General features: G+C 36.5%; 1 protein-coding gene across 1 annotated transcript in view; it reads right to left on the bottom strand.

Moving 5' to 3' along the window:
* The window catches only part of HAT1 (histone acetyltransferase 1), a 63,244-nt gene that overhangs the window by 26,456 nt on the left and 12,696 nt on the right, over positions 1–24,092 (bottom strand). Inside the window, exons 3-4 of the mRNA XM_045868626.3 lie at positions 15,123–15,198; positions 10,651–10,771 (exon numbers count right to left, since the gene is read on the bottom strand). Coding sequence (XP_045724582.1) covers positions 10,651–10,771; positions 15,123–15,198 — 197 coding nt within the window. The remainder of the gene's footprint in view (positions 1–10,650; positions 10,772–15,122; positions 15,199–24,092) is intronic.

Genomic DNA, 24,092 nt, shown 5'->3' with positions numbered 1-24,092 from the left:
GCAGCTCTTTCATACCGTTTACATGCATGATGGGTATTAGTTCTAAACCAAGACCCTTGCTACTTAGCATTCAAAACAGGGAAATTAAGATGCTTAGGACAAAATACACTACAAAAGGCTAATACAACATGCTACTAATTCCTGTCCTTTCAACCATCTTTTAACTAAGTAGAAGCAATGCACCTGCAGATGAATAGCACTTTATTATCATTCAGTTACATTTTAGGATAGAGAACCAAGGATGGAGTTTATCACAAACAAGTTTTATTTTCAATGCTCTGGTACCACCAACATTTATACATAACCTGTTTATAGCTAGTAAAAAAAAAAAAAAAAGAGCTATTATTTAAAATATAGCTCTTCAGTATTTTACCCAACAGCTTATTTCTAATATGTATTCATTTACCCTCTAAACCAAATAAACTGCATTTGATATTTTTTGTTTAAACTGCTATCTAATGTGAAGAGACTATCTTAAACATATTTTATAGAATATATACAATTTCAATAATTACCACAGGAAACTGTAATAATAAGGAATAGTCTTAATGGGTCTGATGTGTGGCAATTAAAATCCATAGTAGTAATGGGTAAAGTAGTATAATTTTAGTTCAAGGTAAAAAAAAGTCAAGAAATGCTTTTTAAATAAAGAGGTTTATAATCTATCAGTTTAAAACACTGCAAAGCATTTAGACTGTATTTAATTCTAACTTTTAAAAACTTTCCCCGTATCCTGTCTTCTCAACAAGGCATTGCAAAGTATGATCAAATAACTTCACACATCTTGCATCAAATGTACTTCAAAGATTTCTTAGAAACTGTAAGTTTCAAGTAGCAGTTCTGGTGGAAGACAGAACAACCCGAAGGTCTGAGCTCAACAAAGTTGAAAGAGAGTTAACTTTCAGTCTTCAAAGGATACCTATATATTGTAATAAATATCTTCAAATAAATATTTTGCTCTGGGCAAGTTTACACATTACTTTAAGAACTTTTACAGGAGAATAAAAGGCTAAGTTTAAAAACAAGGACTGTTATACATTAACAGATTTGAGAAAATGTGTATCAGATATATTACATAAAATATAGAACATAAAACCAAAGGGCTCTTCAAATGTAGAATTCAGAATCTTGCTTCACTAGAGGAAAAACGTATGCATTTCTCTTTAGATTCTGTTTTAAGAAAAAAATCCTATAACCACTTGATTTAGAGATCTGTACTCTTCTAATTGAGTTCAGTTAAATATTCATTTTTCATATTGGATTACTGGCCAGATAATAAAATCATCATGACAGAAAAACCCATCTCATCAATTTAAAAAGAATTTTTTTAAAAATTTTTATTCATTTATTTATTTTAGTAGGCTCTAAGCCCAAGATGGGGCTTGAACTCACAACCCTTAGATCAAGAGTCACATGCTCCAGGCACCTGGGTAGCACAGTCAGTTGAGCATCAGACTCTTGGTTTTGGCTCAAGTTGTGATCTCCGGGTCATGGGATCGAGCCCTACACTGGGCTCCATGATCAGCCCATGGAGTCCACCTGAGTTTCTCTCTCCCTCTCCTCCTCTTCCCCCCACTCTCATGCAAGTGTGTGCACGTGCTCTCTAAAATAAATAAATCTTAAAAAAAAAAAATTGCATGCTCTAGTGACCGAGCCAGACAGGCACCCTCCCTTCTCATCTTTCTAAAATTCAATGTTGAATCAAAGATTAACTGAAAACTTTTAGTTCCAATGTTTGTGGCTAAAAGTTCAGATTCTATTTCTGAAGATCACTGAAAAATTCCCTACCTTCAAGGATATTATTTTAAACTTCAATTAAACTTATGGAAAAATATACTTATAGAAAAGATAAGAAGGTTGCGCCTGGGTGGTTCAGGTGGTCAAGCATCTGATTCTTTATCTCAGCTTGGGTCTTGATCTCAGGGTCGTGAGTTCAAGCCCTGCACTTGGCTCCATACTGGACATGGAGCCTACTTTAAAAAAATTTTAAAAAACAAAACCTGTGTTTAAAAAAAAAAAGAAATTAAGCTGAATAGATCAAGGATCCAGAATATAACCTGATCTATTTAATTAATAAAGGCATGCCTTTCAAATGTTTTCCAAACATTTAGCAATAGCTTTTTAAAAAAGGAAAGTATAAAGGTACACTATTCTATTTAGTTCTTAGGTCAGTCATGATGAAATGTTTTAGATTGTATACTCTCTCACTATGGTCATTTCAACTTCCATGAAGCCATTTTTGCTTTTCCTCATCACTGCATAAAGAATGTGCCTGAAAATAAGTGGTAGTCCGCTATGATATAAATATGTTTACACTTTATTTGTATTTGTCCACATTTGAAAACCAAATTACATCTTTAGGATCTTTTCCTAAATAGCACCATTTGTGTAAATTTGTCTATGGTGAGTTATTTTTGAAAACAGCGATTAAAAAAGGCATGTTAAGTAGGTGGTCCTTTTACATGGCGAAAGTGGTAGGCTTAATTAACACTGACTAGAATTCTAAGATTACCTAAAATATGCTACAAAAACAAGCCAAAAAATTTCCATATCTACTTAATTTGCTCAATCTTACATTACCTGACAACATTTAAGCTGTGGAAATTTGAGTATTGTTAGAGAAATTAACAGTGTGAATTTTTTCGCTACTGGAAAAACAAAGGCGGTATCCTGTGATTGATACTGCATTGGTGTTTTGCTACCTAAAACTCACATAAAATTCTAAGACAGAAATCTCAATATATAATTTTAAAGCTTTTCATATATTTATAAAAAGCATTACTCATGAAAAACAGTTACAATTATCAAAAAAAGTATAGTGAAATATTATTAATGTTATTTTTTCATTTCAAGATTAAATTTTTGTAAGTACACAGGGTTTTTCTGCAAGAGGGTAAAGAATCCAGAAAAAAATTTTTTTTTTAAGATTTTATTTATTTATTTTGACACAGAGAGACACAGCGAGAGAGGGAACACAAGCAGGGAGAGTGGGAGAGGGAGAAGCAGGCTTCCCACTGAGCAGGGAGCCCGATGCGGGGCTCGATCCCAGGACCCTGGAATCATGACCTGAGCCGAAGGCAGACGCTTAACGACTGAGCCACCCAGGCGCCCCTCCAGAAAATTTTAAAAATCTGCTCTCATCTACTCTCAAATTCAATCCATATTAGTGGGAGACAAGGATAAAATAGACAACCGAAGTTCACAGATAATACAAACTGCACCCTGTATTTCAACTTCCTCTGCCAAACCTTTTCCCAGAAATGCTAGCAATTAGCAAGACTGAACAATCTTAGTCATACACCCTTACACTAAAAGGCAATGAAATTAACTCAAGAGAAAGCAGGAGGCTCTGAAAAGCATAAGATGAAAGAAACTGAAGACAACACAAATAAATGGAAAGATATACTGTACTCATGGTTTAGAAGAATTATTGTTATTAAAATGTTTGTACTACTCAAAGCAATCTACAGATTCAATGCAACTTCCCTCAAAATACCAATGGCTTTTTTCACAGAACTAGAACAAACAATCCTAAAATTCATATGGAACCACAAAAGGTCCTGAATAGCCAAAGCAATCCTGAGAAAGAACAAATCTGGAGATCTCACGCTCCCTGATTTCACAGTATGCTAGACTACAAAGCTATAGTAATCAAAACAGTATGGTACTGGCACAAAAACAGACACAGAGATCAATGCAACAGAACAGAATGCCTAGCAATAAACCCATATATATATATATGGTCAATTAATCGATGACAAAGGAAGCAAGAATAAACAATGGGAAAGACAGTCTCTCCAATAAAGAGCATTGGGAAAACTGGACAGCCACATGCAAAAGAATGAAACTGGACCACTCTTGTACATCATATACAAAAATAAATTCAAAATGGTTTAAAGACTTGAAACCATAAAACTTGTAGAAGAAAACACCGGCAATAAGCTCTTTAACATTGGTCTTAGCAATATTTTTTCAGACTAGTCTCCTCAGGCAAGGGCAACAAAAGCTAAAATAAACAAATGGGATCACATTATACTAAAAAGTGGAGATGGGGCACCTGGGTGGCTCAGTCGGTTAAGTGTCTGCCTTCTGCTCAGGTCATGATCCCAGGGTCCTGGGGTGGAGCCCGGCATCGGGCTCCCGGCTCGGCAGGGAGCCTACTTCTCCCTCTCCTCCCCACACCTGCTCTCTCTCACTATCTCTGTCACTATCTCTCTCAAATAAATAAATCTTAAAAAAAAAAAAAAAAGCGGAGAAAAGTGGAGAACCCTCATACACTGTTGTTGGGAATGTAATTGGTGCAGCCACTATGGAAAACAGTATGAAGGTTCTTCAAAAAATTAAAGACAGAACTACTACACAATCCAGCAATTCCACTTCTGGATGTTCATTGGAAGAAAATGAAAACACCAATTTGAAGAGCTACATGCACCCTTGTGTTCACTGCAGCATTATTTACAATAGGCAAGATTTGGAAGCAACCTAAGTGTCCATCATAGATGAATGGATAAAGATCAGATATACGTAAATACATATATACACATACACATACACATACACAAATACATGCATACAACGGAGTATTAGTCATAAAGAAAATGAAATCTTGCCATTTGCAACAACACAGATGGACCTACAGGGTATTATGCTACATGAAATCTAAAAAACAGAACTAATGAACAAGACGAAACAGAAACAGATTCCTAGATATAGGTAACAAACTGCTGGTTACTGGACGTAGGAGTGGGAGTTGAGGGGGTTGGGCAAAATAGATGAAAGGGATTAAGAAGAACAAAATTCCAGTTATAAAATAGTCATGGGGATGTCACATATAGCACAGGGAATGTAGGCAATAATATTGTAATAACTTTGTATGGTGACAGATGATAACTGGACTTGCCATGGGGATCATTTCATAATGTATAAAGATATTAAAAAAACAACAAAAAAAGGAATCACTATAATGTATACCTAAAACTAACAGGATACTGTATGTCAATTATACTTCAATTAAAAAGAGAGAGAGAGAGAGAGGGAGGACCATAGGGGAAGGGAGGGAAAAATGAAACAAGACGAACCTAGAGAGGGAGACAAACCCTAAGAGACTTTTTTTTTTTTTAAGATTTTATTTATTTATTTGAGAGAGAGAGAATGAGAGAGAAAGAGAGCACATGAGAGGGGGGAGGGTCAGAGGGAGAAGCACAGTCCCCGCTGAGCAGGAAGCCTGATGAGGGACTTGATCCTGGGACTCCAGGATCATGACCTGAGCCGAAGGCAGTTGCCCAACCAACTGAGCCACCCAGGCCCCCCAAGAAACTCTTAATCTCAGGAAAGAAACTGAGGGTTGCTGGAGTGGTGGGGGGTGGGAGAGATGGGGTAGCTGGGTGATGGACATTGGGGAGGGTATGTGCTATGGTGAGTGCTGTGAATTGTGTAAATTGAATCACAGACCTGTACCCCTGAAAAAATTAATAATTATATGTTAATAAAAAAAAAAGAGAGAAAGAGGTCAGGAGGTACTGATAAAAGCAAAGGTCAGAGACAACCATAAGGGGAACAAACCAACAGTGTTCTAAATAATCAAGCTTATTGTAGTAAAATTCAGAATAATTATGTTGCCTTTGAAGATGATGGCTAGTGGGGCTCCTGGATGGCTCAGACGGTTAAGTGTCTGCCTTCGGCTCAGGTCATGATCCCAGGGTCCTGGGATCGAGCCCCACACTGAGCCTGCTTCTCCCTCTGCCTCTGCCTGCCGCTCCCCCTGCTTGTACTCTGTCAAATTAAATAAATAAATAAACACACACACACACACACACACACACACACACACACACACACACATGAGGGCTAGTGGAGGGGCGGCCTGGGTGGCTCAGTCATTAAGTTTCTGCCTTCGGCTCAGGTCATATTCCCAGGGTCCTGGGATCCGCATCAGGCTCCCTGCTCGGCAGGCAGCCTGCTTCTCCCTCTCCCACTCCCCCCGCTTGTGTTCCCTCTCTAGCGGTCTCGCTGTCAAATAAATAAATAAAATCTTAAAAAAAAAAAAAAGATGATGGCTAGTGGAGATATTTTACAAGCATCTTAATTGTGACTAAAAACTTTTACATGCAACTGGAGAACTCAGCTTGGAAAAGAAAAATGGATGATGAAAGATTAATGTAATGGCATATTCTAATAAGCAAATTAACTTCTAAGCTGATATGCTGTGGTTTCTGACCACCTCACCCAAAAGAATATATTTTTCATACACAAAAATAATACTACATATTATAGTCTGTGAAAACTCAAATACGACATATAATAGTCTCAAACATAACACATCTAAAACAAAAATCTTGATTTTTTTTTTTCCTATTTAGACCTACTTCTCCGATCTTCCCTATCTCAGTTTATAGTACTACTATTAAGGTTAAGCAGTAGGGTACTCCTTGTTTCTCTTTTCTATCTCATTATATTTAATTCAAAAGTAAATCCTACTGGCTCTACCTTCAAAATATATCCTCAGTCAGACAAATAATTACATTGGCTCCTCTACATTCAGGAACCAGCAAAATGTTTCTTTGTAACACTACTTACTATTTGTTTATTGACTGTTCCTCCTAGCTAGAATATAAACTCCATGAGAGGAATGATTTTGTTTTCTTGCCACTCTCCCCGGCATCAAGAACACAGAGGCACTGTGGAATGAACATTCTCAATGCAAACTGAGATAGAAGAGGCATGCCCATCCCCCCCACATCCACTACCCATTCTTATTTTAATAAGGGGGAAAAAAGTCTTTGAACATGTAATTTAAATAAATGATCTTCGACCATGAAGCAAATAATCCTACAGGAAGACATCATAAAAGATTGATTCCTTACTCCTAACACAGTACTCTAAATGGAAAAACCTGGTTTTCAAGAAGGAAACAATTAGAAGTCAATGCAAATACATAGCTATTTTCATGGCAAATAGTATTTGAAAGATTTACCAATAACTAAGTCAATAGTTCCTTTGGAAGAAATCAATTCAGCACTATCAGCTGGAACTTAAAAAAAAAAAAAAGACACCAAAACCTTCAAACAACAGTGAATTTTGTACAACACAAGGAAAACTACTACCTGTATTTTTAGTAAGAGTATCTAGCTGGGCTTGAGAATTTAACAATCTAATAACCATATGATTAGGAAAAAAAACTCCACTTTAATAAGCCTATATTATATGCTAATTTATCTAGCATTGTGTGAATTTGGGCAAGTCCTTTACAATGAAACAAAATTTTAAAAAATTAACAACAAAAAAAACAAATCAACCAGTCCCAAGTCATGAGAAGTTTTAGTCAAAAAAAGATGGGGCATGGGCGCCTGGGTGGCTCAGTTGGTTGAGCGACTGCCTTCGGCTCAGGTCATGATCCTGGAGTCCCTGGATCGAGTCCCACATCGGGCTCCCTGCTTGGCGAGGAGCCTGCTTCTCCCTCTAACCCTCCCCCCTCTCATGTACTTTCTCGCTCTCTCAAATTAATAAATAAATCTTTAAAAAAAAAAAAAAAGATGGGGCATGAGGTTGGCAAAAGATTTAAGTCAGAAGTTTAAAGTCAGTTTAAAAACTTGAAAAAGTTGGTTTAATTGTTAATGCATTAGGAATTGCTACTTGTACAGGAGGAAGTTATGATATCCAGTATGCAGTAATACATAATATCTTTGCCAAGTTATGTGAAGCACAGTGTTCTCAATATGACAGATCTGATCTGATAAAACTTCCTGGATTTTCAAATTCAAATGACAAGAGATTTTACTCTAAGAATGCAATTTCCAGGGGCGCCTGGGTGGCTCAGTCGTTGGGCATCTGCCTTCGGCTCGGGTCGTGACCCCGGGGTCCTGGGATTGAGCTCCGCATGGGGCTCCCTGCTCGGTGGGAAGCCTGCTTCTCCCTCTCCAACTCACCCTGCTTGTGTTCCCTTTCTCTCTGTGTCTCTGTCAAATAAATAGGTGAAATCTTTAAAAAAAAAAAAAAAAGAATGCCATTTCTAATTTTAAAAATGTGATTCAGTGACAAAAATCGCATTTCATTAAAAAAAAAATCAACTCTGGGGGCGCCTGGGTGGCTCAGTCCCAGTTAAGCATCTGCCTTCAGCTCAGGTCATGATCTCGATCCTGGGATCGAGCCCCACATCAGGCTCTCTGCTCAGCGGGGAGTCTGCTTCTCCCTCTGCCCTTCCTTGTGCTGTTTCAAATAAATAAATAAAATCTTAAAAAAAAATTTAACTCTGAAGTAATTCTTGATGAAGAGTTTCAATGCCTTGAAGGGAGGTATGTGGGGGGATGGGTTAAATAGGTGATGGGGTAAGGAGTAGTACACTTGCTATGATGAACACTTGGTAATGTATGGCATTACTAAATCACTATATTATACACTGGAAACTAATATTGCACTGTATGTTAACTAACTGGAATTTAAATAAAACCTTAAAAAAAAGTTTCAATACCTTTAAACAGGAATGTCCAGAAACAGAACAACTCTAAAACATATAATTTTCTTCAGGTCCCTCAGAGATTCATGTCCATCCCAGACACGCAAAATACATCACCCCATCCCAACATCCCCAAAAGTTTCAACCACTCCATCAACAACTCAAGTCCAAAATGTCATTATCTAAAAGTTATTCAAGCAGACTCTGAGTATGATAAATCATGGAGCAAAATTCCTTTCCACCTGTATAACTAGAAAACAACTTACCACTTCTAAAATACAGTGGTGGGACAGGCACCAGATAAGTTATGATGGAGTTTCCCATTCCAAAGGGGAGAAAATGGTAGAAAGAAAGGAGTCACTGCTACCAAGCAATTTCAAAATCCAGAAGGTCAAATTCCATTAGTTTTCAAGACCTGGGAATACTGTGGCCTGTGGCTCTACCTTCTGGGCCATTATTCCTTTTTCTTGAAGGGAAGCACATGTTTGCAGCTGAGCAGTGCTATCAGCCTGTTTCCTACCTATAGAATTTTGGAAGTTCATTAGCCTTTCCTCAACCTGTCAGTCCAAACTGGCAGTGTTTCTGCTGATATAACATTCTCAAAACCGTTCTAGGTCACCTGTGTCTGCCATGAGGGTTCACACCATTAGACAAGATGGTCCTACAAAGGACTTGATCTCTATTCAATCTCTATTCCTGGTTTTTGCTGAGATTACTGAGGAGATCCATGAGTCATGTGTGCAATCTCTTCAGAAAGAGCAAAAGGTTATCTAGCCATGCTCTTGGCTTTCTCTCCAAACCACTTTCCTGACAGTGAATCTCCTAACTTCAGTATCTTCTGCAACCTGGATAGACTGAGAATCTCCCAAATCATCAAGTCCTGGATCTTTTTTGCTTTACAGTTCTTCCCACAATCTCACCCATTCCTCTCACATTTACTATGAGCCACAAGAAACCAGGCCACAACTTCAATACTTTGGAAATCTCCTCAGCTAAATAGCCAACTTCACTGCTTACATGTTCTCTTTTCTATATAAATGTAGGACACAATTCAGCTAGGCTTTCTGGCGCTATATAACAAATACCTCCTTTCCTTCATTTTCTAATAATATGTTCATTTCCCTCTGACTCCTTCAACATTCCTATTTCTACCAACATACTGTTTATGATGGTACATTATTCTCTAAGATGATAGTTTTCTCTCCCATGCTCCTAACTTTATTCTGAGCCCTCACCAGCAGTGCCTTTGAAGTCCATATTTCTACCAACCATCTACTCAAGGTAGTCTATGCTCTTTCTATCATGTGCCTCAAAATTCTTCTAGTTTCTACTCATTACCCATTTCCAAAGACATTTCTACAGTTATAGTTATTTGTTACAGTAGCACCCCACTTCCTGATATGAAAATCCATATTAGTTTCTATGGCTGCTATAACAAACTACCACAAACTTGGAGGCTTGAAACAATGGAGACTTATTCTATCACAGCCTAGAGACAAAGTCTAAAATCACTATCACTGAGCTAAAATCAAAGTGTCAACAGGGCCACATTCCCTCCAGAGACTCCAGTGGAGTCTGTTCCTTGCTTCTTCTAATTCTGGTGGCTATCAGCATTCCTTGGCTTGTGGTCACATCACTCTGCCTCTGCTTCTTGAGGGGCCATAATTCAGCCTGCCCCAGATGCATACTCTTTAATGCCTCTCTTTGCCTTCACCGTCTTTTGGTTTATTTGTTTCAAAGAGTTTTATGTCATCAGCTTAATTGTCCATGTTCTTAAGGAAATATATTAACAAAATCTGTGGGATCAGAAATGCAGTGAGAAATTTAAATAGGCAAATTCTATGTGAAGAAAAAGTAGAAAATTTAGCTATTGCCCTCCATCTTATTTAACTTCTGGGAAATGAAGCAATTTTCATGTCCATAATAAAAAAAAGAAGTTGGTAAACAAAATACAACTGTGATCATAAAAGTAAAGGGTTTTTAGGAAAGGTCCACTCAGGAAATAGATCAGGCCAAGGATCATGATCAAAGGTTACCTGCAGTGACAGGCAGGCAATCACCTCCATAACTAAAGACAATACATGGTTTTAAAGCTACTATATAACAGTTTCTCTCCTCCCTCAAGCCTTTAAATTTTAAAACCTGTTCTATACTCAAATGGAAAGCAGAGTTAAAGATAAATTTATTATTGTTCTTACCTCTACACAGTCAAAATTCTCATCAACTTTAGATGCATATTCAACACGGAACATTGTTGACAAGCTACCAGCAATATAGTATAACAGGATCTTCAAACCCTTGTAACCAAAAGCAGTCTCACTGAAAAGGAAAAAATATCAGTAATCTGAGACCCCAGAAAGATTCTTTGCAAAGTCATTACAAAGTATTAGCCCTACATATAAACAAGTTTAACTTTATGGGTAGTTTCAAGATTTTAAACCATACCTATTTTAAAAAGAAACAAATATTTGTAACGAAACTGTGCCTCAGCTTTCCTCATTTATAAAATAAGAGAGGCGCGCCTGGCTGGCTGTGCTGGTAGAGCATGTGACTCTTGATCTCAGGGTTGTGAGTTCGAGCCCCACCTTGAGTGGAGAGATTACATAAAAATAAAATCTTTAAAAAATAAAAAATAAAGTAAGAATAATAGCACCTACCTCAGGGACGTTGTTTGGGTTACATGAGCAAGTTAATACCTATAAACTGCTTATAATGTTGACCAGCACATTATATAAGTATGTAATAAATGTAATATATCATTGCAGCTGCTTCTACTACTAGTACCACAGAAGGCATTTCAAATCAGACACAAGTGGTATTTAAACTGGTACCTCGCTAGGCAAGCAGCTAAGATGTAGCTTTGGCCCAGTCTTTCCTCCAGTTCACCACTTGCTTCCATCATCAACATCCAGAGCTGCTGAAAGTGGTGAAAGCATCTAATTACATCACCCTATGAACTCAGAAAGCAGATCTGGAGCTGCTGTTATTTTTCCAGCCCTGCTTCCTGCAATCTACCTACACCCTGATATTCTCTTCTCTGGCTTAAAAAGAGTCTTTCAAATTGTGAATCTAAAATATCCAGAATAGGTAAAACTACAGAGACAGAAGGTAGTTTAGTGATTGCTAGGGCTGGGGGCTGGGGAGATTAAGGGAGGAAAAAGAGAATGACTGCTAACTGGTTATGGGAATTTTGGTGGGAATGACAAATGTTCTGAAATTGACTGTAATGACTGCACAACACAATATACTAAAAATCATTGAACTGTATACTTTAAATAGATGAATTATATGGCAAATTACATCTCACATCTCAATAAAGTTTTTTTTTTTTTTTTAAAGTGAATGCTGAAGAAGAGTGCCTGAAAGGAGCAGTGTCATTTCCAGATTTCTGTCTAGGCATAAAATAAAACATAAGCAGTGTCCATTCCAGGACTCTGAAAGTTATGTGCATAAAAAGGAGTGCCAATGATAAGTAGGATTAAGACCAATGTCATACTTGAGTCATAAGATACAGGGTCATGATTATGTGACTGTCATCTGTCTACCTTAGGAGTATGCAAGCATTTTTAATGACATGCAAAACAGAATGAATATACAAAATACCACTGAGAAGCATTACTTGTAAGACTAGATTCTATGCACCTAAGGAAGAGATTTTAAATAGCAAGAAGAGGAAAGGAATAAAATAAATAGCTCCTTAATGATAGAAATCCCAAAAGAAAATGTTCTTATCTTTATAATAAAATAAAAGCTATTAAAAATACAAAAGGTTCAAATTTGGCATGAATCAATATGTAATAAAATTATTAATATTTAAAAGCACATAAAATGCCCGCTCTGATACATTAATAATGAAAAATTCTGAGGAAATTTGTCCCATGGAGAGACATTTGTCAACTTCAAAACACATTAAATAAACATGTGAACAATGCTGAAATAACACGTAGGTAAAATCGCCACGAAGGGCAATATTTTAAATGTCAACTATGTCAAAACACCCTTTCCTACTACAACAAAGCAGCATTCCTTGGGAAAATGGCTAACTCCAGAACTAGTAGAAAAAGTGTAAGATGAATGAACACCTTATTGTATTCAAAAGTAAAGTGTCCCCCAAATAATGATGATATATCAAAAGGATTCAAAAACTGGTTTGTAATGGGATAATTTGAGCATCATAATTACTAACAGTAGCGGATTATGACCCCTTGGATTAAAAAAGATTCTCTGAGTCTATTCTGATATAAACAAAGAAATACATAAGGGGAAAAAGAGACGCTCTTCCTTATAGAATGCCAACTAATAAATGTAGAAGGTATGACAGAGTTAGAAAAATCACCATTTTACAATCACAGTAAAAGATTCAAAGAATCATCAGTGGATTTAAAACTACTAGATGAAAGTCTGATGGGAAACAGGATCTTTTCAATCTCAAGAGTATCTCCCCACAGATTACATAATAAAGGAAAAAACCTTATAGTGGAGAAAGCTGACAGACACCTCTAAACTAAGTGACCCAAGTTAACAAACAATGCAACAAACTGACATTATAGACTTTCTGATTATGACAGACTGAGACGGACACACACAACCTCTGTGGTACTATAAAAATGTATATTATCGGGGTGCCTGGATGGCTCAGTCGTTAAGTGTCTGCTTTCAGCTCAGGTCACGATCCAGGGTCCTGGGGTCAAGCCCCACATCAGGCTCCCTGCTCAGCGGGAAGCCTGCTTCTCCCTCTCCCACTCCCCATGCTTGTGTTCCCTCTCTCACAGTCTCTGTCAAATAAATAAATAAAAATCTTAAAAAAAAAAAAAAAAGTACATTATCTGAATTTAATCATGAAGAAACAAACTAATGCAAAATGAAGGTTTATAAAACTAACCTATACCCTACAAAAATGTCCATGTCACAAAAAACAAAGAAAGGCTGAGGAACTGTTTCAGGTTAAAGGAGACCAAAGAGATATGACAACTAAATGTAATATGTGGGGCGCCTGGGTGGCTCAGTCAGTTAAGCATCTGCCTTGGACTCAGGTCATGATCTCAGGGTCCTGGGATTGAGCCCCACATTGGGCTCTCTGCTCAGCAGGGAGACTGCTGCTCCCTCTCCCTGCTGCTCCCACTGCTTATACTCTCTCTCTCTGTGTCAAATAAATACATAAAATCTTAAAAAAAAATAAAATAAAAATTAAATAAATGCAATATATGTCTCTAGATTGGATTCAGAATGAGGAAAATTGTTATGAATTACTGGAAACAAAGTGGCAAAATTTGAAATGTGGACTGTATCTTAGAAAACAGTACTACAGCAGTGTTAAATTTCCTCAATTTTGGTAATTATATGGTTATTGTCCTTGTTTTTAGGAAATACATACTAAAGAACTTAGAGGTAAGGGATCAAGATATATCTGCAAACAACTCTCAAGTGGTTCAACAACTTTCCAATATATCTATCTATATAGGACAGAATGATTAAGGCAAATAGAACTAAATGTTAACAAGTGGTGAATCTAAATAAAGGATATACAGAGTACTATTCTTTTTTCCTTTGAATCAATTAACATATAGTGTACTATTAGTTTCAGAGGTAGAGTTTCAGTGATTCATCAGCTGCATATACACCCAGTGCTTACATCAAGTGCCCATCATACTATTCTTATAACTTTCTGCAAATAAGTTTTTTTCACAATCAAAAGTTTAAAAAAATGGTAAATGACTATTCTAATAATGTAATGAAGCTACAGGAAATTAAGGGATTGTGCTGAATATCCCAGGACGTATCTATAATGTTGCTTTTAAAAATGAATTTCTCGGGGCGCCTGGGTGGCTCAGTCAGTTCAGTGTCTGCCTTAGGCTCAGGTCATGATCCCACGGTCCTGGGATCGAGCCCTGCATCTGGCCCTGCGCCGCAGGGAGCCTGCTTCTCTCTCTGCCTCTGCCTACAGCTCCCCCTGCTTGTGTTCTCTCTGTCAAATAAATAAAGTTTTTAAAAATAAAAAAGAAAAATAAATAAATTTCTCTTAACTGCCTATTTACTTGTCACAGAAGAACAACTTGAGCTTTCTAGCTTCAGGAGAGTCTATTCTGTACTAAGAGCAGTATAGCAAAGGAGCAGGAAGAAAAAGTAGTAATTATGAAGATAGGCTTCATAGACAGATTGCCCGAATCTGAACTTTGGTCATTCCCATGTCCTTAAGCAGCTATTCAATTCCACCAATGTACAATGTAATGAATGATAATACCATCGCTAAGGCAGTTGTGAGAATTAAATAATGTGGGGCGCCTGGGTGGCTCAGTTGGTTAAGCGACTGCCTTCGGCTCAGGTCATGATCCTGGAGTCCCAGGATCGAGTCCCGCATCGGGCTCCCTGCTCAGCAGGGAGTCTGCTTCTCCCTCTGACCCTCCCCACTCTCATGTGCTCTCTCTCATTCTCTCTGTCTCAAATAAATAAATAAAATCTTTAAAAAAAAAAGAATTAAATAATGTATCCACAGCACTACATGATAGGTATGATACAGTAAACTGGTGTTTCAATGTCAAAAATGCATTCTAATGTATATTTTTAAATAAATTACATAAAAAAACAGCAAAGAAAATAAAGCCTGTTTTCTAGATCTTAAAAAAAAAAATTTTTTTTTTTTTGGCCACACTAATTTGGCAAAGTTACTTACTCATCCCCAAAGAGTTGATGGGTATATTCAGGAAAGAAAGTTCTAATGTCATTCTCAAGATCTTCAGGAAAACGAACTGTTTAAAAGAATAAAAAATATAGAGATATTAAAGATACTAAATTAAAGATATTAAAGGTGACAGGTATTTCCATTTCAAGAATTTCACTATAACTAGGATACAGCCAACATCTTTCTTACTTAAAATGTCACTTTTCCATTATATGATTTACAGTGGATTCTCATGAGACAAATGAACAATGAAAATTAGAGTAACACTTTGAGTGCTTCAGTGTCAAAACCCTATGATTCTAAGAATTAGAAAACTAGGTATGCCAAAGGCATCTGATTTCGTTTTTATTTTTCTTTATGTTTATATACAATGCAAAGAGTAAAAGAAAACAAAACCAAAAAAGACACTCTGAGATAAGAAAAGCTACAGCATCAAAAAAACTAAAGAAGAATGCTATAGGAAACATTCTGAGAATAAGAGTAATCTGAGTTTTGAGGAGGCCTTTACCATTACATCACTCTCTATCAGTGCAAGATGATATTCATGTTATTCCTAGGTTTGGGTTTTTGTTTTTGTTTTGTTATTAAAAATAACCCTGCAATGACATCCTTATATATGCTTTGCTGTACTTTTACATACAGTATACACAGGATAAATTCCTGGCAGTAGAAATGCTGAGTAAAAGTACTGAATTATTTTTATAAATACTGCTTAAGTGCCCTCTAAAAATATTTTAACAGTTTATATACCTACTAGCAGCTACTTAAACTCCTTTACTTCCCCGATTCTTGAGAACATTCTGTACCCTCAACATCAATTTCTACCAATTTAAGATGGAAATGGGTACCCTGTTATTTTATTTGCATTTTTTGAGTTCTGATACTATTGGACATTTCCCCAATATAATTTATCTTACGTAGAAAAAAACCTTATCCTCCCCCCACCAAACTCTTTAAACTGAAGAATGAAAAGATAAGTTGTAGATGAAAAATTTCCAACACTGTCCTCCTAGAACAGGTTATTCACAGGGTGCCAAAGTATCATCCAGCAGATTAATGATTTACAGAAGAAAAGATATCTTTTCACTGTAGAGATCCAGCAGTTACCACCTTTCCAAGTAATCTAACTTAGAATCACTCATTATAGGATAGACCAACATTGTATGTCTCCTGATTCAATGCAATATAACATATACAGCCATCATTTATGAAACATTTTCTTAACAAAAATCTTTATCCTAGCTCTAATCCAGCTTTAAATCTTCCAATTTACAAGAAATATAGAGGACAGGGTAACAAGTTAACTACTACCAAAAGAAAACAGACAAATCCAGAATGTAGATTTGTTTATTAGTTCTACTCAATAACTTTACTCTTCCAAATAAATCAATGGTATGGAGGAAAAATTTCCATGTTGTGGGGAAGGACTGTTTTTTTTTTTAATTCTTTATTTTTATTCTTTTCAATTTTATTTTATTATGTTATGTTAGTCACCATACATTACATCATTAGTTTCTGATGCAGTGTTCCATGATTCATTGTTTGTGTATAACACCCAGTGCTCCATGCAGTACATGCCCTCCTTAATACCCGTCAGTGGGCTAACCAATCCTCCTACCCCCCTCCCCTCTAAAACCCTCACTTTGTTTCTCAGAGTCCATAGTCTCTCATGGTTCGTTTTCCCCTCCGATTCCCCTCCCTTCATTTTTCCCTTCCTACTATCTTTTTTTTTTTTTTTTTTTTTAACATATAATGTATTATTTGTTTCAGAGGTACAGGTCTGTGATTCAACAGTCTTACACAATTCACAGCGCTCACCATAGCACATACCCTCCCCAATGTCCATCACCCAGCCACCCCATCCCTCCCAACCCCCACCACTCCAGCAACCCTCAGTTTGTTTCCTGAAATTAAGTATGGAAGGACTGTTCTGAACTGAAAGAGATTAAAGAAACATTACAGCCAAACATGATGCAGGATCCTTGACTGAATTCTGGGTTAAATAATTTTTATTAAAAAGCTACTGAATTCTTTCAAGGACAACCAGGGAAAGCAGAAAATTATACGATATTAAAGAATTACCATTAATTTTCATAGGTATGATAATAGAATTATGGTTATATATATGAATATTAATATATTAGGACTGTCATGATGTTCAGAAATCTACTTTTGGGGTGCCTGCATGGCGCCATCAATTAAACATCCAACTCTTGGTTTCAGTTTGGGTTGTGATCTCGGGGTCATGAGATCGAGCCCTGAGTCGGGCTCCGAGTCTGGTGCAGAGTCTGCTTGGGACTTCCTCTCCCTCTCTCCCTCCTCCCCGTTTGAGCATGGACACATGTTCTCTCGCTCTCTAATAAATAAATCTTTTTTAAAAATCTACTTTCAAATAACTTAGCAAAAGTACATATTAAAGCAAATATAACAAAACATTAATTGTTGAATTTAGGTATTGGATATATAGGTTAAGTATTGTTCTATTCTCTCAACTCTTCTCTGTGTTAACAAATTTTCATAATGAAAACTGAAATTGAAAAAAGCCCTGGGCAAATACAGCAAAATGTTAAGACATGAAAAAGCTAAGTGATGAGATCATGATATTCATTAGCTTGCTCTATGTTTTTTGTATGTCTGTAATATTACACAATAAAAAAATAAAACAATCCAATATGTCTAGACTCATTAACCTCCAAAATTTCCCACTACTGCATCTCTAATATTTAAAAATATTTGGAAGTCTCTAGAAATTATTAAAAATAAATTTCAGGGGCACCTGGCTCAGTTGTTAAGCGTCTGCCTTCGGCTCAGGTCATGATCCCAGGGCCCTGGGATCAAGCCCCACGTCAGGCTCCCTGCTCAGCAGGGTGTCTACTTCTCCCTCTCCCACTCCCCCTGCTTGTGTTCTCTCTCTCGCTGTGTCTCTGTCAAATAAATAAAATCTTTAAAAAAAAATTAATTTCAAACTACCGTTCTAATATAATATATAGCACTTTGGTAGTGATGAGAGGCACAAGAGAAAAATGTAACAACTGTCAAAAATGTAGTTATGATAACTATTTCTATAATTTGGATTGGCCTTCTTCCAATATATCTGTCATCTAAACTATTAAGGTTTTACTATTTCAGCATGAAATTTAGTCCACAGGTAATAGGAACTAAAAGAAAGAGAAAGCAAAGTGATGAGTCTTTTAGTTGAAGTAAGAATCAAATAGCTTAAGGCAAATATATAGTTAAATATTTATTGTTTGGATGTGATTAGATTTGGGTGAAACAATCTAAGAGAAATTCTTAAAAACCAATGCTATGTACCTTACAAAGGATTCTTTTAGTATCGAATAAATGAAGTTTTTATATTAGTCATTGTATTACATGAAAACTGTTGGCTGTACTACGTTTAGCCACACTGAGCAGATCCCTAAAAAGCTGCCCCCAAATTGCTGGGATTACACACTGAGTAGACATCCCGGGTTATACTTTATAGAGATCAGCCTAAAAGTTATCTCCTCAAAAAGGGTCTTTAAGATAAAAAGTCCTAGGCCTAGACAAAAGGAACCAACAATTAGTGCTAGGAAGTTAGTATTTGTAACAGATAAGAAATAAAGATGAATTTTCTACTCTTATGTAAAAAAACAAAAACCCTCGGGGGCGCCTGGCTGGCTCAGTGGGGAGAACATATGACTCCTAATCTTGGGGTCATGAGTTCAAGCCCCACATCATTAGGTGTAGAGCTTACTTAAAAAAACAAAAACAAAAAACCTCAATACTTACATAAGTGTAGTAATTACCATAAAAGAAATGAAACCACATCTCTGTATTTGTCTGTTCTGGACATTTCACATAAATGGAATCATACGATATGTGCCTGTTATGTCTGGCTTCTTTCTTTTTTCTTTTCTTGTTTTTTTTAAGTAGGCTCCACACCCAGCATGAAGTCCAACACAGGACTTGAACTCACGACCCTGAAATCAAGAGTCAGACACTTAACCAACTGAGTCACCCAGGTACCCCATGTCTGGCTTCTCTCACTTAATATGTTCTAGAGGTTCATCCGTGTGATAGCATGTACCATTAGTTCATTCCTTTTTGTGGTTGAATAATATTCTACTATATGGATATGCCATAATTTGCTTATCCAGTCCTTGGTTAATGGACATTTAGGATGTTTCCATTTTGGGGTTATTATGAATAATGCTGCTATGAATGTTCCTGAACAAGTTTTTGTGTGAACAGTGTTGTATGCCAACACAGGACATATTCATAAGAAGCAGTCATACACAGTGTTATTAACCATATCATTAGTTGTCACTTGAACATTTACTGTGTACCAGGCAATTTGCTAAGGATTTTATAAACATTGTAGTTAATCCCCACAAGAACTATAGAAGGTAGGTATTATTACCTCCGTTTTCTAGATGAAAAATGCAAAAAAGACTAATTTGTTCAAGGCCACAAAATAAGTAGTGGACTTAAGGCTGAATCAGTTGGACATATATACATGTACATGAGAACATGTATAAAGTGTGAACTCCCCTGGATATCACAAACATTAAATATTTTTAAGTCTTTACAATGCAGTTATGTCAGTAAAGCAAGAGAGCAAGCAAGCAACCCCAAAATGATTAAATAAATTACATAAATGAAAGAGTTTTAATATAAATATTAAACATAATGCTATTGAGAAATATTTGGTGACAGAAAAATGTTTATGATGCATTTAGGTGAACAGAACATGACAATGTAACCTCAATTTTATAAAAGAGAAATAACATAAATGAATATATAGTTTAAAAAACTAGAAGGAATTATCCCAAATTATAATACAGAAATACTATAGTTATTCTGAGTGATAAAATTATGGATAATTTTTATTTCTTATATTCTTATACACTTCCCAAAATTTCTGCAAAATATGTATTATTCCAACAGAGAAATATACAATATAAAAAACTATAATAATTTAAAATAAGCACTAAAATTTTTCTTTTCAGGAAAAACTCTCACATTTTTGGAGAAAAATGGAAGATCAGGGCCCAGAATACTAAATGGCACCTTATCGCCAACACAGATCATTAAGACTTACAATGAATCTTCTATTTGAACATAAATTCTATTGTTTCCACTCCTATTTATAGTTCCTGTATTTCCTAGTTCTCAGGATCACTTTGGTAATTTCAGGAGGGACAAAATGTGTAAAAGAAGATGCATTCTACACTATGTTAACTAACTGGAATTTAAATAAAGACTTGAAAAAAAAGATACATTCTACACGTCTTTCTTTTTTTTAAGATTTTATTTATTTATTTGACAGGAGAGACACAGCGAGAAAGGGAACACAAGCAGGGGGAGTGGGAGAGGGAGAAGCAGGCTTCCCGCAGAGCAGGGAGCCCAATGCGGGGTTTAATCCCAGGACCCTGGGATCATGACCTGAGCCGAAGGCAGACGCTTAACGACTGAGCCATCCAGGCGCCCCACATTCTGCATGTCTTATTAGCCCAAAACATAATTAAGAAATCACCAAGGCATGTTAATTTAATCCGTTTTGAAGTTTAATAATGCTTAAGCATTTAACATATGTACGATCCATTGACAGGCGCTCATAATGCAGATATAAATGGGTTCCAGTTCTCAAGCAGCTTCAGAGATGCTGCCACATATTCCCCATAATACCTAATTGTACTCTGGACTATATCTAAGTTTATTCATACTCCTGTGTTTTCTTTTTTCTTTTAAAGATTTATCTATTTGAGAGATAGAATGAGTGGGAGGGGCAGAGGGACAGAGAGAGAGAAGCTCAAGCTGACTCTGCTCTGAGCACAGAGCGGGGCTCAATCCCACAACCATGAGATCACGACCTGAGCCAAAACCAAGAGTCGGACGCTCAACCAACTGCGCCACCCAGGCGCCCCTTACTCCTGTGTCCTTTAAACAACTGAAATCTTAGTGTTTTGGCCAATACATACTTTCCTGACCATGTTAAAGTAAGTTAAAGGACATATTCATAAGAAGCAAAGTAAGTTTAGTTACATTATTTTAAAATGTGGGGGTGAAGGCAGGGCCCAGTAATGCTCCTGGGAACATTCCCATCAGCTCCACCAGCCTGCAACATTAGAGGTCTTAACATTACAATATACCTTAGAAACCATCATAATTAATCCCATCATAGTCTTTATTCCAGCAAACTTTAGTCAAGTTCCTAGGTTATCCCTTTTTACCTGGATTCTCATCCCCATACAATAGCATAAAACTACTAATCTAATGCCAATTCCCACCCCACTCCAACTCCTTGTGACTACTATGAAACTCACAGGTCAATTATCACCAAAATTCTCCATATGCCCAACCTCTTCCTTGAATCTTCTCCCATACCTTTTCACCCTGACAGTCACGGACAAACCTGGCACTCCCCCAAGACACTGCTTCTCTTACAGCCCTCTCAAGCAGTGGCTGCTTTCTCCTTATACTGCTGGGACAAGCTGTTCTTCTAACTCTTCACTGCTGGTTTTAGGCCAATATCCTTCTCCTCACACCTTAAGAACAATCAGCTTTGATGCTAATGCCCAATCTTTCCCTCATTCTTTGAAGTATTTAGTTTCTGGCTTACTGTCACTCTTTCCAACATTATAACTGACTTAAATCTTGGTGACTTTAAAAACTCATGAAAATTAATCTCTGATGCCTTTCAGTTTCTTGATTCCTTCTCCAAGAATCTTTTTACTGTAACATTCCCATGATATACCCTAGCTCTTACTTATCATTATCAATAACTATACCCTTTTAATTTCCATGTCAAACATTGTACAATCTTACCACTACCTCTTCCTAGCTTACTTCCTGTGATACCGTAATTCTAACAATTCTTCAACCCCTACCAGGACTTACAATATATTGATTAGGACACAATTTTTGCTGTCCCTCACCGCCTCTGTATCCTTACTTTCCTCCCTCCCTTTCCAGTGTAGAATTCCATGGCCAATCAATATTATCACTCCTTCATAAACATCCTCAACTCCTCTGCTCCAATCTTTGTCATGCCAGCCTAAAAGTTGATTCTAGTTAAATCTGACTATATACCCACTTTTTGCTATATCCTTGCATCTGCATGTGGCTGACCTCAATTTTACATTCGTGAGTACTAAACTTGAAGTGGACCCTTAGTGCTACCTGACAATCATACCATGGTTCTGAAGTCCACTCACTCCTCCTGCTTGACAAGATGACTATTTTCTCCAATCTCCAACATCTTCTAGAATCACATTCTCACCTGATAACCTTGCTTCTTGTATCACTTAGGAAGCAAGCATTCATAAGAGAACCTGTACAGACTGCCACCTTTACAGCTTCACTCCCATAGATCTTCCCTTCATTAAACTGACAGAGAAATTCTCCATGCTCCCATCTAAGGCTAATCCCTCCACTGATACTCTCAAGAGTATTTTCTCATATTTTCAAGGATATCACTCCACAAATATTCCCCATTCTTTCCTTCTCTGACAGATCATGGGCATCAGCATATAAACATGCTGTTATTTCTCCCATGCTTAAGTAACTCTTGTTGCAATATTCCTATCTGAAAAAGCAGTCTTCAATATAAGGAAAGATGAGTTAAAGTGGAGACAGAGATAAAAAGATCCTTTTATTACCAGAGATAAAGAAGGAACATTTTATAATGCTTAACAGGTCAATTCATTAAGACTCAAGTCTACATCTGTATGCACCTAATACCAGACCTTCAAAATATATGAAGCATAACTATACCTCAATTTTTAAAAAAAGAAGAAAAAATACATGAAGCAAAAGCTGACAACTGAAGAAACAGACACATCCACAATTATAGTTGGAGATTTCAACAGACCTCTCTCAACTTTCTGAAAGAATAAGTCAATAAAAATCAGCAAAAATATACAAGACTTGAATAACACTATTAAGCCAATTGACATTTATACAACCCTATACAAAACTGCAGAATATAAGTTATTTTCCAGCATACCTGGGACATTCACCAAAATAGGTATGTGCTAACCTATAAAACAAGTCTCAAATTTAAAAAGACTGAAATAATCTGACCTTGATAGAATTAAAATAGAAATCAGTATAAGATAGCTAGAAAAGCCCCAAATTTTTGGAAATTAAGCAACACTTTTCTGTATAAGCCCACAGATCAAAGAAAAGTAAGAATACTTTCAACTGAACAATAATAAAAACACAACATAACAGAATTGGTGGTATGCAATTAATTAGTATTCAGAGATAAATTTATAATTTTAATGCTAATATTATAAAAGGAACGTTTAAAACCAATTATTTAAGCATTTACCTTAAGAAGGGAGATTTCTTAAGAGCAAATTAAAGTAAGAATAATAAAGAATAATAAAGGAAATTTAAAGATTAAGAGTAGGAAGTAAACAATAAGCAACAGAAAATAATCATTATTGAAAAGACCAACAAGATTGATAAACTGATAGGCAGATTCATCAAGAAAAAAGAGAGAAAATACATATTAACAGTATCCCGGAGAAAGGATTGGATATTCTACAGTCCTTGACAGGGTAATAGGGGAATATTATGAACCTCAGTCAGACAAAAAAGTTAGATAAAATTTCCTTAAAAGACAATTTCCTTAAAAGACAAAAATTACCAAAACTGACACAAGAAGAAACACCAAATCAGAATAGTACTAAATCTATTAATTAGATTTGTAGTTAAAAACTTTCTTTTTTTTTTTTTTAAAGATTTTTATTTATTTGACACAGAGATAGACAGAAGAGCACAAGCAGAGGGAGTGGCAGAGGGAGAGGGAGAAGCAGGCTCTGCACTGAGCAGGGAACCTGATGCGGGACTCGATCCCAGGACCCTGAGATCATGACCTGAGCCGAAGGCAGACGCTTAACCATCTGAGCCACCCAGGCGCCCTGTAGTTAAAAACTTTCTAACAAAGAAAACTCAAGGCACACAAAACTT

Source organism: Mirounga angustirostris, unplaced genomic scaffold, assembly GCF_029215605.1.
Source record: "Mirounga angustirostris isolate CCGP_5_RB_7025 unplaced genomic scaffold, mMirAng1.0.hap1 SCAF_3, whole genome shotgun sequence".
In the NCBI taxonomy this organism is placed as follows: domain Eukaryota; kingdom Metazoa; phylum Chordata; class Mammalia; order Carnivora; family Phocidae; genus Mirounga; species Mirounga angustirostris.
Note: the sequence above shows the minus strand (reverse complement) of the source record. Positions and strands in the feature narration are given on the sequence as shown.